Consider the following 16,695-nt stretch of genomic DNA (forward strand, 5'->3'; position numbering starts at 1 on the left):
GTCCGGGCCTGATCCACGGCCGATTGAGCGGTTGTCTCGGAGGTCGCGGCCTTTAGCTCCGCCCCTCCGACTCGGCGTTGAATTTCATCAATTTCACGGTCGTGCTTCTTCAGCGCGGCCGAGAGCGACTCCCAACGATTTCTGGATTCGACGATAAAAGCATCGATCTTCGAGTCAAGCTTGGAAAGCATTTCTGCAAGGCTTGTTACTGTTGGTAAGTCCCCCGGGGCGGCTGTGGACGCCTCTGCTGCAGCTGGAGAGTGTGGGGGAGGGGTTCCTGCTTGCTGAGAGCTGCGGGCTCCCTTCCCTTTAGTCATTTTAACTTAGGATTAAATTGTTTAAATGTAGTATTACACAACTAATTAAATTACAAAACTATTATAAATGATTTGGTGAGCTTGGTAGGGGGTAGGTGACCCACTGTGCCCAAGTCTTGGGAGGAGCACTATAGACTCAGTCTTACTGGGTCGCCACCATCTTGGATCCCCCGACCTTGATAATGTTAATCTTGTCTAGCGCAGGTCCTATGCGATGTAACCTGTACATGTCACTCTTTCCAAGGTTTTTTTTCACCCTATGATCTATATATCCTTGCTTACTGTGACCTGCCTGTACAACTCAAACAAAGCTTTATTACTTGTACCTAAGTAGAGTGAAATCAATCAATCAATCATATTTGCCTGTTTAAGAGAACACAGAAGTCCCATGGCGTTATTTGGAGTTCACAGCAGTCTTCTTCATCAGTTATCTTGCAAAAGCATCGCTAAAAAAGATTCACTAATTAATTATCTTAATTTTATCTGTGGAAGCTTGCGGCATGCCAGTTTCTTGCTGTTTGCCTGCATAACAATGACTGCACTTTGAAAGTAACAAATTAACTGTGAACTCCTTCGAGATAGCCTGAGACTGTAAAGGTGTTCCATAAGCAGCATTATTCTCTTTCTTGTTTTGCTGGAAGCTAATTCAAAGGTAATGGAGATCAACTTTTGAGAAGATAAACAAATTTATTGGCACATTAAAGATATTTAATTAATTAACTCTCAAGAGGATTTGACAAACTAAAATTTGTCCATGCTTATTCTTTCACAATTATTCTTTAAACAGTTAACAACTAATATGTTAGTGTATTCCAATATTTAGTGTATATAATGTAGGAATTAGTTGTATCTAATGGTGTGGAAAATAAGGCAACAGATTGCTATCTGAAATTTGCTATCATCTATTTTTCATAGTTCTCATGAGCATTTGTAGAGTACCTACACTTGACATTCTTAATAACCAATATTTTTACATGGTTTTCAGTGCAATAATTCAGGCAATAATTTTGAATGGTGAGTTATCGGAAAAGCCTGTCAAATCATCTCTCAAAATTTACGCAATTAGGTGCCAAAGATAAAAAGAAATACATGAATTCATCAAAACAAATGAAAACCCCATAAAAAGTTCATAAAATTCCATTGCAATCTGGCTATTCCAAGTGGCAAATATTTTAATTTTTTTCTCAGCCTGCTTACTTGGATAGCTTGAAGTTATCATTTTGTTCCCATTCTCATCAATGCTCAGAATCGAAATGTAGTAAATATAAAAATAATAAAATGCACACCGATGGAATTTAGTTCAGCTACCTAGTGTTATCAGACTCTGGAATTCCTCTGATCTGCTTTTTCCAGTACATTTAGCATTCCTCTCATCCAATTCCCTTCCCTTCTGTCCTAAAATGATAACGAATGTTAAGGGACAATCCAGTTGTGTGCAGACTGCTGCAACTTCTTCTCAGTGACCATTCTGTCTTTTTGAGTCATGACATTGAGCCAAGGCTGTTGAGCAATGGAGGAGTACAGTGCTAGAACAATCATAATCCAGGCGGCCTCATGTACTTTTGGAACTGATGCATTTTCCTGTAAGGGTGGCTGAGTCATATAGCACCACAGAGACCCAGCTCAATTTTCACTTGTCTCATCTGTCCCTGAGGCTAACTTCTGTTCTGGCTCATTCAGTGTCAGCTAATATATGTTAACAATTCTATGCAACTCATTAAATGACTGAACCATGAAGACCATCCACACATTTGCTTTTTGACCAAAGCATATGAGAGATGAACAAGAGTCAAAAATCAGCTAATTTTACCATAATTCTTTGTTTTTTCATTTAATTCATGTACCTGTACTGAGATGCCATATCATGTGGATGATGGATGAAAATTTCAATGTTAACAGTTGTACGTCTCTAGTTTGAATGTTTAAATGACCTGTTGATAATGTCAACAAACATTTACATAGCACCTTTCATGTAACTAAATACTCCAGAACTCTAGCAGTGGAACAACAACCGTTGGAAAGGGACGCTAAACAGCAAAGATGTAAAAGCTGAAATTTCTGCTACTGACTTGATTTAACTTGATTTATTGTTGTTGCATGTACCTAAGTAGAGTGAAAAAAATTGTTTGTGAGAAGTACAGGCAGATCATAGCAAACAATGACAGATCATAAGGCGCTTAGACAGAGCGAGGCATGCAAGACTGCAGCTGCATTGGAGGTGCACCAGAAAACGTCAACATTCCACTGATGGTGTAGCAAATGGAGAGGTATTTATAACAGCTCAAGTAGAATGTTCAAGTCGTAAAATAGGACTGGAGATGATTGCAGGGAAATGGTGGAATGAGGCCTTGAAAGATTTACAGGAAAAAGACAAAGAACTTCAAGTTGATATGCTCATGTCAGATTCAAAGAAGAATGTCAGTTGGTGTGGATTAACTCGAGAAGACGTGGAGTTGTGCAAGGTGGAACTAAAAGTTCAAATGGAGAGTATTGGAGAAATCGGGTAATGATTTATTGAAGATATATCTGAGTGCTTTTCATAATTTAGATGTGACACAGGACGATGTGAACTAGGGAATGTGCCAGAACTGAGAGTATGTGTTAAAAGTTTGAAATGTAGACTCTCAAGTTGCACATGTCAGGTTCGTTTTGAGTAAATAGCTTTCATCCGCTTCAATTCTAACTGTGCTGAACTGAAGGAAACTACCTCACTCAAGAATTGATAATGTTCAGGCATTTGGGCAGTAAGGTAGCCCTCATTTAAAGTTGTGATTGCATGTCTGAAAATCACAATTTAAAGTGAACTATAACTTCTGATAGCAATCAGTGTTAAAAATGAAGTTAGCTTCTTTTGGACACTTCTTGCTGAGAAAAACAAATGCACATTGAAGTACTGTTCATTCAAAGCTGTAATAATTTGCAAAATCATAAAAAATCAATAAATATCAAGAAACACAGTATGGATAGCTACTATAGGACATTGTCAGCAGAAAAATGATTTTTGAAGTTAAAATGCTGCACATTTCTAAATTAATCAATTCATAAATAAAATCATTTTGCAATAGCATACATTTAAAAATATTTTAAAAAACACAATATTAATATAATCGTAAATACTGCATAAATAAATCATAAAAAAGTTAAAAATTGCACCCACCCATTGTAGATTTACATTGATCAGTTGTAAACGTTGGTAGCAAAGAAAATGGTAGCACTGACCAACTTCTCGCATAAATAGAACCCAAGAGTTCAGGAGTTCAGAATGGGAGCCAGCAGCAACTCAAGTCTTGGTGGTGACATACATCGGGGATTTTAAATGTAAGAATGTGAACTTTGGACAGGGAGAAGAGGGAATGAAGGTTAGGGCAGAAGGAGGGGTCTGGGCAGATGCTATGGCCAGGATCTAGGCTGGGTGCCAGGATAAGGTAAGAGGACCTTCTGAAGTCTGCAATGACTGCAGTGGACACTGGGAATTTTAAAACTAAAAGTGGAGGGTGGAAGCAAGAGTATGGGGAAGAAGAACTTCAGATCAGAGGGAAGGAACCAAAGCATTAGGGAAAAGGTAACTTGCACAGCAAGCCGTGGAACAAGAGGTCTTTCATAAATTAGGAAATGACTCGCAGCATTATATAGATTTATTGATATATTTTATTAATAGCTTTGAAATGAAACAACACCTGGTGAATCAATATTAAATGGGGACTTATTGTCCACAACAATCATGGAAATAAAGATGGAGAGGAAGAGAGCCAGGTGACATCAATATGTTAGGAACCTGTGTGACTTTTATTTCAACAATCAAACAAAATGAACAGAAGGTAAGGATGGATTAAAGGGCAAATGTATTCAATAAAGGTGCTTTAAATCATGAAAACTAAAATGATGCCACAGATTTACTGGAATTGCTTTTGGCACATACAGCACTATATGTAGTGATTTTAAAAACTTCCAGGCCTCTGTATAATTTTCAGTAGAGTTCAATTCTTTTAATTCCCACAGGAATTGGCCATTACGTTGCCTCCTACAGAAGCTTTACCTCGTCCAGATTCCATGGTTAACCTTAGCACGTCCTTAGCTCAGTCCACAACATTGCTGATGGCATAGAATCCCCAGAGTCATCGTCATCCCATCGCTCAGTAACACCCCAGTGATACAGTATGTGGTTGGCTCTGATAAAAGAAGTGTAAAAGCAGCAGTACATTTTTGTCATAATCCCTGCTGCTTAACCCAGACTTCAGTTTTCATTCTGTATATATAACTCCTCATATTCTACCTGCCTCCACCTCCTGCTGAAATTTGATCTCTGAGAGCTCTGTGCTTTTAAGCCACAACCTTCCCCTTTGTCAGAAACATGTGGTTGTGTTTCTTCATCAGTAATGGCCTGACTCAAAAAATACTAGCCTTGAAACCAAAGTGCAGACAGCAGCTCGCTAGCATTTCCACCCTTGGCTTCACAAATATGTAAAAGAGAAATACGTTTTGTCAGTGTAGATGTAAACAATGTACACACAGCTTGAGAAAGAGCAGTTATTGCTGTGTGTCAGAGTTGTTTTGGCTGGGGCATCCTGGGCACTGAGTGTTAATTATTGCAAATCGAAATTAAATCGGTCCAGATATTTATCCATTTATACTGTGAATCTGAGTTTAAGTGTCGCAGATGTCCTGTCACACATAATGATGTTGGCATTTCACTTGAACAAACTAAAAACAGTAAATGACTGAAGTATGGTAATACTCAATAGGACAGTTATATCATTAATTATCAACAGTGTATTCAAAAGTCGTATTTGGAAAATGTAATTATATCAGAGGCTGAACATAATTACAATCCAATAATTTTCTTCATTTCAATGCAAAACTTGCACTCCTGTAATCTTGAAATGTGACTAATATACTTCACTATGTGTAACAGTGCAGAGGTGACCATGTTTCTGGGTTTGCCATTCATTTTTCTCTATGAATGTTAGTTGACACTGTCCAAATGTTTTGACTTTTGTTCTTGCTGTGGGCCTTTGTTGACAGTACAAGTTATGGTTTCATTAAACAAAAGGAATGGGAAGGCTGAAACTTTTACTTTTTATTGCAATTATTTGTCTGAATCCAAGAGTTCTCTTCAGACCGTTTTGCTATCTTCCATCTTTGATTTTCTTGCATGACTCAGTACACCCATGGGAGAGGAAGAAATGACATACTCACAAGATAATAATATTTACCATTTTGTAAAAATAGCTGAGCGCTGAAAAGTAATTTTTTAAATTTAATTAAAAATACATACCAATTTAATGAAATTGAATCAACAATCAATTCAACTGTCATAACCAGAGAACTCATTTCTGTCAGATGCCAGGCTTTTAAAACTGGGCTTCACCACCTAACCCAAGTCTTATTTATTTTATCTTGTTTTCTTCCCTAATCCTTTCAATCTGTCTACTGCTTTGTAGTTCTGAGGCTTAATTCACAGCAATTTCTTGTTTTTCTTTCCAAAGCTACTTGGGTCACAATGTTTTCTGTTTGCAACATCTACCCTGAAGCAGTGTTAGTGTGCTTCTTAAAAATCAGAAACTGGATAGCTCTTCATAAATGAATAGTTACATGAAATGGAGAATTGACTCTTTCAGGTTTGGTGTCATGGAAATGGTTAGTTAAAAGAGGCTTCACTGAATTGTGAAGATCAGAACTGAACAAACAGGAACTCATGTCTCTGTAACCATGATTTCTCTATTTACACAAAATGAATAATGGTTTTGTTTTGGTAATTTAATTTATAATGCTTTCTCTTTTAAAACAGTGACTTGGAATGCACGTAAATCATTCCAGGATTTTTATGACTACTTTTGCCCAATGTTGAAGAATCGTTGTCAGAGCTGTGTTTCCCAGTTACATCTGAAATCCATTTTCCCGTTTGCCAACAGGTTGAGTGACATTGCAGGAATACCCTTGATCAGCAGCCGGAGGCTGGGTCTTCACTTCCATCCAAGGAGGGGCTTGCATCATCACGTACCTGTCATGTTTGACTATTTCCATCTCTCCGTCATATCCGTGACTGTGCATGCATCGCTTGTTGCTTTACATCAACCGTTGATAAGGTACAGTGGTGAATATGATTGCAATACTTTCTGCAAGGGTGTCTTAGCAGAAAACTTAAATGTGTGGTAACTTAGACCTCCAAACAGTTTTTATAGTAACAGTGACAGCGTGGTTCTTCCCAAAGTAAAATGCCATTATTGAAAAGAACAATTCAAACTTTAAAAACTCATCATGTTAGGCATTATCTGTGAAGAGAAGCAGAGTTGGAGTTTCATGTCGATGATTCATTAATTCTACTTGTCTCCTTAGATGCTAATGGACCTGTCAATTTTTTTCTAGTTGTTCTAGCTCTAATTTATATTTCCCACATCCACAGTATTTTGCTTTTGTATTCATTGAATATAACAGCAACAGAAAAAAGGTTGACTTATCTGCGCAGTCTACTTTGCAGCAGACCCTAAAGTCATCCCAATCTGTTATGGATTCCATACAAAAGTACAAGACATGTCTGTATGTCACCAACAGAGAGTATTTATTTTGTGTGTGGGGAAGTGTTGATTAGGAAAACAAAAACAAATTTTGCAGTGTATAAAAAAAAACCTCCCAGGTAATTTCTTCACATGTCAATCAAGCAAACTCCAAGGTTGCATTAGCAAACACACTTAACCTCATACCCAACTATGCTCTACAGTTCGTAATGGCTAAACACTGGCACTGTGTAGAAGACAGTGCTACCTTCTGTTGTATCTGACCTGGGCAATACTCGCTCTGATTAAAAGAAGGAAGAGATGACAGAAAATAAATCTTCCATTCCCAATGCTTTCATCCCTCACCTAAATGATCACAAAATGTCATCTGATAACCCCATAAACCCCAATGCTATCCATGTACATTCTTGAATTACACTAGCATTTGTTTCTGTCCCTTAGTTTCCCTCGACTAAGCAAAGGGATCTGGCTTGGGAAAAGTGGTCAGGAGATGGAACCGAATGTATCAAATCTGAATCTTGAAAACCTCATGTTTGGGTCTAGCTACTACAAGCAGCTTACAGTTGAGGTAAGCGAATTTCCACCTCAGTGTTTTGCTGCAGGATATTTCTGAGATTCAGATATTTTGCCATATTTGTATGATGGACCTACAGAGCATTTCTCTCATGCATTTGCCTTTCCTGTTCGTTTTTTTTTAACTGTATTGTAATTATGGTCAAGTTGCATTGTACTATGATTTATTTAAATGTCTTTCATATATAGTTGATTTGTTTTATTTGCTTGGAGAATTTATAAGGGAACTGAGTTCTAATGACAGTGAAGAATTTAATGTCATTAGTACTAGTAAAATCAGTGATGGTGTTGTCAAGCCACTTTTGGTGATGGACATTGCAGATCCCCTGCTTCCCCACAGAATACATTCTGCACTCTTGCCATCCTCAGTGCTTCCGCCAAGTGGTGTTCAACATGAAGTAGAACTGACTCACTAGCAGAAGGTGGAGGGGCAGTATGTGGTCATCAGCAGAATATTTGCCTGGTCATGTTTGACATGATGACATGAGACTTCAAGTGGTCCAGAGTCAATGCTAAGGACTCCAAAGGAAATTCTTTGGAGTTCCATTGTGTACTACAATCCCATCACTTCTGCTGCATCTTGCTGTTGGTGGGACAGAACATTCCAGCGATGGTGATGGCATTGATCTGGACAGTTTGTGTAAGGGATTATTTGGTATCTATGACGGTGTCACATGTGACAATACTATGCCTTTAAGAAGTGTATTTTGTCCTTGTTTTGTGAAGAGAAGTTGAGACAGAGGTGCTGAGCAGTATGGTTCAAGCCAATAAAGTAAACGTCTTGTGAAGCCTTGTTTTCTTTTGAAAAATTTGGAATAATAGAAGTAGCCTGAATGGGTATGGTCATGCTCCCACAGAACTAGGATTTTTAGTTTACCTCTCAGTAGCTGTTGGGGTTGTAAAAGCAACTATGTCTCTGTGTCTCTGTCTCATGGAAACCTATATATTTTTCTGAATTTGCATTTGCCAAGGGTGTGTTTATTGAATCTTACTATATTGGAGCAGTTCATGAATAGTTTATTATTTTAAGTATTGTGATCGTTAGTTAGGCCAATTCTATTACTTTTATTTTTCTGTATTTTAATGGTAATATATTAATAAATTGTGTTTTGTTTCAAACCTGGTAGTTTGACCCATCGAATTGCATCTGAATGTGGGCGGCACGGTGGCACAGTGGTTAGCACTGCTGCCTCACAGCGCCAGAGATCTGGGTTCATTTCCCGCCTCAGGCGACTGACTGTGTGGAGTTTGCACGTTCTCCCCGTGTCTGCGTGGGTTTCCTCCGGGTGCTCCGGTTTCCTCCCACAGTCCAAAGATGTGCAGGTCAGGTGAATTGGCCATGTTAAATTGTCCGCGGTGTTAGGTGAGGGGTAAATGTAGGAGTATGAGTGGGTTGCGCTTCGGCGGGTCGATGTGGACTTGTTGGGCCGAATGGCCTGTTCCCACACTGTAAGTAATCTAATCTAATCTAATGCAATGTCTTGCACTTGCCTTTAAAATAAGAAACGCTAGTGGGTCTAGGCTATTTCCATCACATGTTTTGAGTGGCTTTAGTCTGTTCCATTACACACACTGCTGCTTAACAGTCCCTGAGACAGCTCTCCCAATTTTGGCACCAGCCATCAAATATTGCTGAGAAAGATTTTGCAAGGTCATTAGGTCTGTGTTTGGCATTGCTTCCAGTGCCTAGATCAACAGCAGGTTGATCTGATTTATGTTTTTTTGAGACTTTCTAGCAATTGTTTTAACTGAGGTGGCTAGGCTATTTCAGAGGGCAGTTAAGAGTCAACCACATTGCTGTGGGTCTGAAGATTTGGTCAGACCTGTTAATAAAGACATATTTCCTTCTCTGAATCACATGAGTGAATCTGATAGGTTGTTAAGACAATCATCAACAATGATTTCATGATTATCATTAGTGTTTTAAATCTAGATTTTAGTCAGTTGAAATATTACCAATTCCCATGGTGGGTTTTGATCCGTGTCCCAAAACATTAGTCTGTAGCTCTGGATTACTATTCTAGTGACATTATCAGTAAGCAACCAACTCCGCAAAGTAGATTGATTTCTAGAGTGGAGTTGATGAGAGATTGGATTGAATGGGCTTACATTCTCTGGTATGTAACAGAAGGACAGGTGAAGTCATGGAAATGTTTAACATTTTTAGGGAGCTTGACTGGAATTAATACTGAGTAACTGAGACTCCTGTCTTAATAGTCCAGAGCTAGCAGATAGTGTTTATATAAAAGTTGTGCTATTTAGGACTGAGATGAGAAGAAATTTCATGACTCAAAAGATTATTAAACTTTGGAATTCTGTATCCGAGAGAGTGATGGGCTGGGTTTATTGAGCAACTTAGAAGACTGATATTGATCTTATGGAATTATAGGCAAGACTCAAAGGACAGAATGACTTATTCCTCTGTTATTCCTATTTCTAATCTTAATTTACCCAACCATAATACCCTGATGTTTGTAACATCTCTCGGAGAAATAGTAATGCGGAGGGGTTTAGGATGAAACAGTGAAGGATAGAGCCCAGGCATCTACATTCCTGCCTGAGTCATAAGAATTTAGATTTCACAAAAATAGAGATGATAGATCTTTTAAGATGCATAGCACACATCAACTAGTAAGTGCAACAAGAATGAACATTTTAATACTGTTCTATAATTGGTAGCTGATCTAGGTGAGAATAGATAATGATGATGGGCTCGAGCAGGATCAAATCAGAAGAGGTTAAGTTAAGTTGATATTGTAGAAGATGGGAGTATGTCCAATGGATAATGGAAATAATGCAGAATGGAAATGATAGAATAACGTTTTAGGTGCAGACGGTGTGTATACAGGATCAGAGGCTCAGTTCAGAGTCAAATAGAACAACAGGAGTACATTAACCTGTAACTGTAGAGGACGGCATCAGTGCTAAATGAAACATGAAACTAGTGAACAGTCTGAAAACTTGGTTGAGGTAGGGGGATGGATTTTTTTGGAAAAGTACAAACTTGGGGGCAGCAGCTGAAGATCTTTGTCTCCAATGTTTATCTATAAGAAATAATACCTCATTCAAAACTGATTTTAGACAAACCTTTTTAAATCTTTGGTCCAAAGTAGATGTCGTCTCACCATCTTTCCATTCAGCTACACGATTTTATCCACCTGCTTAACCTGTCAAGACACTTTTCCAGCTTCAGTACTTACACTGTAACTTCAGATACTGCTATCACCAAACGTAGTTGTACAGCTTTCTGTTCACCTATGTAATTGATAAATATATTGAAATGCAGAAAGCAGATCCCTAGAATCACTACTAATCATAAGCTGCCAATTGGAATACATGGAGAAAGTGAGGACTGCAGATGCTGGAGATCAGAGCTGAAAATGTGTTGCTGAAAAAGCGCAGCAGATCAGGCAGCATCCAAGGAGCAGGAGAATCGACGTTTCAGGCATGAGCCCCTCATGCCCGAAACGTCGATTCTCCTGCTCCTTGGATGCTGCCTGACCTGCTGCACTTTTCTAGCAACACATTTTCAGCAATTGGAATACATGCCCCATTAACTGTACTCATTTGTCTCCTACAACCTAGCTAATTCATGGTTAATTTACCAGCTTTTCTTCAATTCATTGGGTTTAATGTTATTGCTAACAATATGGAGTCTTATCGATGCCATCCAGAAATTCATATGTAGAATATTTACACTCTGTATTCTAACACATATTGGAAACATAGAAACGAGCAGCAGGAATAGGCTATTTGCTCTTTGCGCTTGCTCTGCCATTCCATGTGAACATAGCTAATCCTCGACCTCACTGCCTTGTAATATTTAAAACTTTCTCAAGCTCATTCTTAAATATCCTCAGTAAACTGGCCACCACAGCCTCTCTGTGGTAGAGATTGACCATCCTCTGATTTAGTGAGCTCCTCGAAAAAAATTGACAAAATAAATGAAATTTAATGTTTACAAATTAATTTTGATTTTCTCTGATCAATTCCAATTTGATCAAGAGCTCAGTTGCTCAGAACCTTATGGCAATTTTTTTTACTTCCCCACAACAGATGTTAAACTATCATTTACTGGCTTCTTTCTCAACTCTTGTTCAATGCTTGACTGACATTGACAATTTTTGAACCTAAAGTAATAATTCCTGAATCAGAGAGTTTTCGATGATCATGATTAAAAATTTGCTCACCTCCCTTTACAATGTGCCGTGGAAAGAATCAGGTTCTGAAAGTGTCAAGTTTTGGTTGAATTCTTCTTTCTATTAACAATTTTTGTCCTTTAGTTAAATCTGGAAGCTCGTCTGTTAAATTATTTTTGTTTCTTGTCACATCATTCATCTATTTCCTTTACCATGAGGACTTAGTCCTATTTATCTATTCACAAATCCATCATTCCATTGTTTTTAACACAAATTATACCTGCTTCTGTCTTTAAGGGGCCAATTGTAGCCTTAGCCATGGATTTTATTTCGCTTAATACACTTTTAAAAATCTTCTAGCATGGACTTTCCTGGGGAGGTTGTACAGGTCAGTCTGTTATTTGAGCTGCCAGAGGAAGTGGTGGAGGGCATAGGTTTAGGGTGAGAGGGGAAAGATATAAAAGAGACCTAAGGGGCAACTTTTTCACACAGAGAGTGGTAAGGGTATGGAATGGGGTGCCAAAGGAAGCGGTGGAGGCTGCTACAATTGGAACATTTAAGAAGCATTTGGATGGGTATATAAATAGGAAGAGTTTGGAGGGATATGGGCCAGGTGCTGGCAGGTGGGACTAGATTGGGTTGGGATATCTGGTTGGCATGGATGAGTTGGACCGAAGGATCTGTTTCCATGCTGTGCATCTCTATGACTCTATTTTATCAATACAAATTTGCTGTAACGAGATTGATGAATTGGGAAAGCTGTTTCTAAAGTGCAAACTTTTAAAATGTCTGTTGGCTGTCATGTGATTACAGCACCAGTACTTTAAAGCATGACTTTTCTATAACACAGCAGTTGCACAAGAACACAGCCATCAAAGAATAGAAGAACTGACTGTATTGTATTCACTTTCCTACAGCTCTTACTAATTTCTTTGTATTTTCCTTGCTACAAACTGTACTGTACTTTGTATTTGAAAAAATATTTATTTTAATTTTACACTGCCTCCTCTCATTGAGTGTAATTCCTTAAATTTTCAAAGTCTGCAGATTGACATGTGCCTCAACATAATTAATTGCAGATCAGAAGAAATCGGTATGAATTTTTTTTTACTCTGTCCTGACATTTTTCTGATACTGTGCAATATCTGAAGTGTGGTGGGGAGCAAGCTGAATAACTGTGAAAAATGGAGTTTATTGTGGGGAAATGAGAAGTTACCCACTTCAGATCTCCAGAAAGAAAACTTGTGCAACATATAATTTGAATGAGCTAGTTTTAAAAAAAATTATTAGGACTTTTTAAATCACAATATGAACTCATCATTGCATTTTAACTACTTTGGCATTAACTTAAATACAAGTGGAAGGCACCACTTTTCAAACTGACATTACGTTTTTTTCTACAAGATACATATTTTCACATATTATTATCCATTTTACAAGGTTTTTAATAAAAACAATATCATCTGCCACACAGACCAAATCATTTAACGATTTTATTTTATCGAATCATTGGGTAGTGGTGTTGCTGACAAGGTTAGCACTTGCCGATCAATTATATTATCCATGCTGCTTCTCATTCACTCCTGGCCTCTCTTTGATGTTGCATAGTTGCACAGCAGATGTGTTGTAAATGCATTAAACGTTTAGACTGCAACATATAACTGTAGGTGCACCAATGTTGCCTTCAGTAGAGAATTCTGGCCCGTTATACAGAGAAGCTTTGATAATAAGTAAGTCTGTGTAGAGACACATGTTCAGTACAGTTGATTAAACAGTTGTCATAACACCTGCAAGTATATTGTTCAAAGACTGTCAAGTGTCAGTCGGAAGCATTTTGGTCCTGTACAGACTAAGCATTTTATTCACTAGCAATCTGCTGCTAATTGATGTTTTGCAAACCTTCAAATCTGCATGTCATGGTTGTTTATTCTTATCGCTGCAATTAGCTTGATGTAGCTATTCCCAAGTAACTGATGTAATTATTCTCAAGTACACTCTACTCCTGATTTATTCAGAGGGAGTACAAATCAAGGGGTTCAATTTTTAAAAGAAATCCCTAACATAGCTCAAAATGAGCCAAGTGCTTTGTAGTAAATTATTTAATGCATGCAGTAGGATTGATTGTTGGCCTTAATACCATGGAGCTGGTACCCTGAAAGATTTACCCCAATCTAATTACAATTTTGTTCTTGTCTTCCTTTGTGCACTACTTGAGCTCACCTTGTCCATCAGATCAACATTTTCCATGGACCCCATTTCTACAGTACAGTTTGCAAACCAATATCCCATTCTCTTAAACCCCAATGTTAGGTGATGTTATAAAGTGCACATTCCCTTTTCCCTCCTGACACCTCTTCCATTGTTTGCTCCGGAAGAAACTTTCTCTCAAGCCACTTATTGCGATACTTATTGAATCCCAACTATCTCCCTTTGTCTCTCAATTTGGCATGACATTTCTGGAGCTGCGAGTTTGCTAATCACATCCTCTCCTCCGCTTTTGAGACCTTGGCTCCTTTTAAACCTATTGCTTCACCTCACCCTAGACATTGTCTTGGTATACTACCCTCCCCAATTCATTTAAGTCAGAGGGATGCATATTTGAATGTTTATGGCAGAAAACTGGTTTGTCTATCCTTCACAATGTCTGGCTGGAAGACATAAAGCATTATTAGACACTGTCCTTCATTGCCAAATCTCTTTACTATTCAAAAATCATCTTAAATGCAAAATGTTTTGCATCACAGACCAGTTTAAGAAATGATGCTCCCAAGCTTACTTCACTCTCATCATCAACAACAAGTACGAGAAGAACATGGACTTGTGTCATCATGATTAAAACCATCCATTCAGCTGGCTTCTTCATCTATCTCACTGTGATCAGCTTCATTCAGTGTTCATCACATCTCTAGCTCTGAACTCAAACTTTCCTCTGGATTCTTTCCCATCTCCTATCTTAGCTTTCCCCAGCTCCAGGGCACCTACCTTCTGCTTCCTCAATCTTACAGTGATCAAATTATTAACCACCAAATGTCTCATCCAGGGTTGATTGTTAGCTGATATTGTTAATTCTGCCCTTTCTCCACATACTGTCTCCCTCACTGACAAAACATCCATTACTAAGTCACTCCTCAAAATGTTCACCCATGATCCAATCCCCCCATCCTCACCCCAATTCCAACTTGTGTTTCCTCTGCTATGTTCTTGAATATGTTTTCATCTCCCAAACCTCTATACTCTTTCCTGCAATTCCGTTCTTCCTCCAATCAGATTTCTGCCACCTTTACATTGCTGAAACACTAAAGTAAGGGAGACAGAAACAATAAACTATAATTTTACAGAAGTTATTTTGGAAAATGTATGAATCTATAATAAAGGATGTAATAGCAGGGCATTTAGATATACACAATATAATCACACAATGAAAATATGGCTTCATAAAAGGGAAATCATGCCTGACAAATGTATTACTATTCATAGAGGAGGTGACAATCAAGAATAGATAAAAGAGAAGCAGTGGATGTAATATGTTTGGGATTTCAGACAATGTTTGATAAGAGCACATGGTGTTGGGTGTAGTATATCAACATGGATAGAGGATTGGCTAACTAATAGAAAACAGAGTCAAGAAAAGCATGGGTGGAGGTAGTGGGATAATAGACAGTTTAAAACTTTAGGCAAAATGTGACAGCTAGAATAGAATGTGGGAAAATATGAGGTTTTGGAAGAATGGATGAGCTATATATTATTTTAATGGGGAAAGACGGTGGCACAGTGGTTAGCACTGTTGCCTCACAGCGCCAGAGACCTGGGTTCAATTCCCGCCTCAGGCGACTGACTGTGTGGAGTTTGCACGTTCTCCCCGTGTCTGCGTGGGTTTCCTCTGGGTGCTCCGGTTTCCTCCCACAATCCAAAGATGTGCAGGTTAGGTGAATTGGCCATGCTAAATTTCCCGTAGTGTGAGGTAGGGGTAAATGTAGGGGTATGGGTGGGTTGCGCTTCGGCGGGTCGGTGTGGACTTGTTGGGCCGAAGGGCCTGTTTCCACATTGTAATGTAATCTAATCTAAAGCTGCAGCCTCCATGCATGAATCGCAATGGAAGGCAAATTACTGTTCACCTTTATTTCAGATGGGATGGAGTTTAAAACCAAGGTAATCGAGCTCAAACTATACAAGGCACTAATCAGACCACCCTTCAATACTGTGAATAGCTTTGGTCCCCTTACCTGAAGAAAAATACACTGACATTGGAGGCTGTCAAGAGAAGATTCACTAGGCTGGAAGCTGAGTAGATTGGGTTTGCTTTCATTGGCATGTAGAGAAATGAGAGGCAACCTAATGGAGATAGATAAGATTATCTGGGAGCTTGGCAGGTAGATGCAAAGAGTTTGTCTCCTCCCTTGGCAAAATCTAGGACCGGGGCAGGCTTTTGCCCGAAACATCAATGCTGCCTGACTTGCTGTCTTTTCCAGCACCACTCTAGTCTAGACTCTGATTTCCAGCATCTGCATTCCTCACTTTTGCCCAGCACAATCTCAGTGTATAAGGCAGAGATGATGTGGATTTGATTTGAAGGGGAGTCAATCTGCAGAATACTTTACTGCAGGGAGCTGTAAAAGTTGGTTGGTAAGTATATTCAGTGTTGAGAGAGAGATTTTTGATCAGTAAGAGAGTCGAGGTTTGTGGGAAAGGTAGGAAAGTGGAGTTGAGGATTGTTAGAGCAACCATGATCTCATTGAATGATGGAGCAGACTCAATGCAAACATTAGCTTAATTTTGGTTTAATTTTTTTTGTTGTTAAATTCACAAATGATATTTGTTAGTTTGTGGAAAGTTGTTTGTTTTGTAGTATTTTTTAAAGAAAAGCTTTCTAGTTGTTCCTTGTAGCCTATCCTTCCAGGTTAATTTTTGGAGCTGTCTCAAAATCCTGTGAGCAGATTTATAGAACATAGAAGAATACAGCGCAGTACAGGCCCTTCGGCCCTCGATGTTGCGCCGATCCAAGCCCACCTAACCTACACTAGCCCACTATCCTCCATATGCCTATCCAATGCCCGCTTAAATGCCCATAATGAGGGAGAGTCCACCACTGCTACTGGCAGGGCATTCCATGAACTCACGACTCGCTGAGTAAAGAACCTACCCCTAACATCT

At 38.7% G+C, this 16,695-nt stretch overlaps 1 protein-coding gene across 1 annotated transcript in view; it reads left to right on the plus strand.

The window, feature by feature from the left end:
• LOC122548904 (protein FAM135B-like) overlaps positions 1-16,695 on the plus strand; it is a 372,254-nt gene that overhangs the window by 216,964 nt on the left and 138,595 nt on the right. The window contains exons 6-7 of the mRNA XM_043687860.1: positions 6,230-6,403; positions 7,274-7,400. Of these exons, the coding sequence (XP_043543795.1) occupies positions 6,230-6,403; positions 7,274-7,400 (301 nt within the window). The remainder of the gene's footprint in view (positions 1-6,229; positions 6,404-7,273; positions 7,401-16,695) is intronic.

The sequence above is a fragment of the Chiloscyllium plagiosum genome, chromosome 4 (assembly GCF_004010195.1).
Source record: "Chiloscyllium plagiosum isolate BGI_BamShark_2017 chromosome 4, ASM401019v2, whole genome shotgun sequence".
NCBI lineage: Eukaryota > Metazoa > Chordata > Chondrichthyes > Orectolobiformes > Hemiscylliidae > Chiloscyllium > Chiloscyllium plagiosum.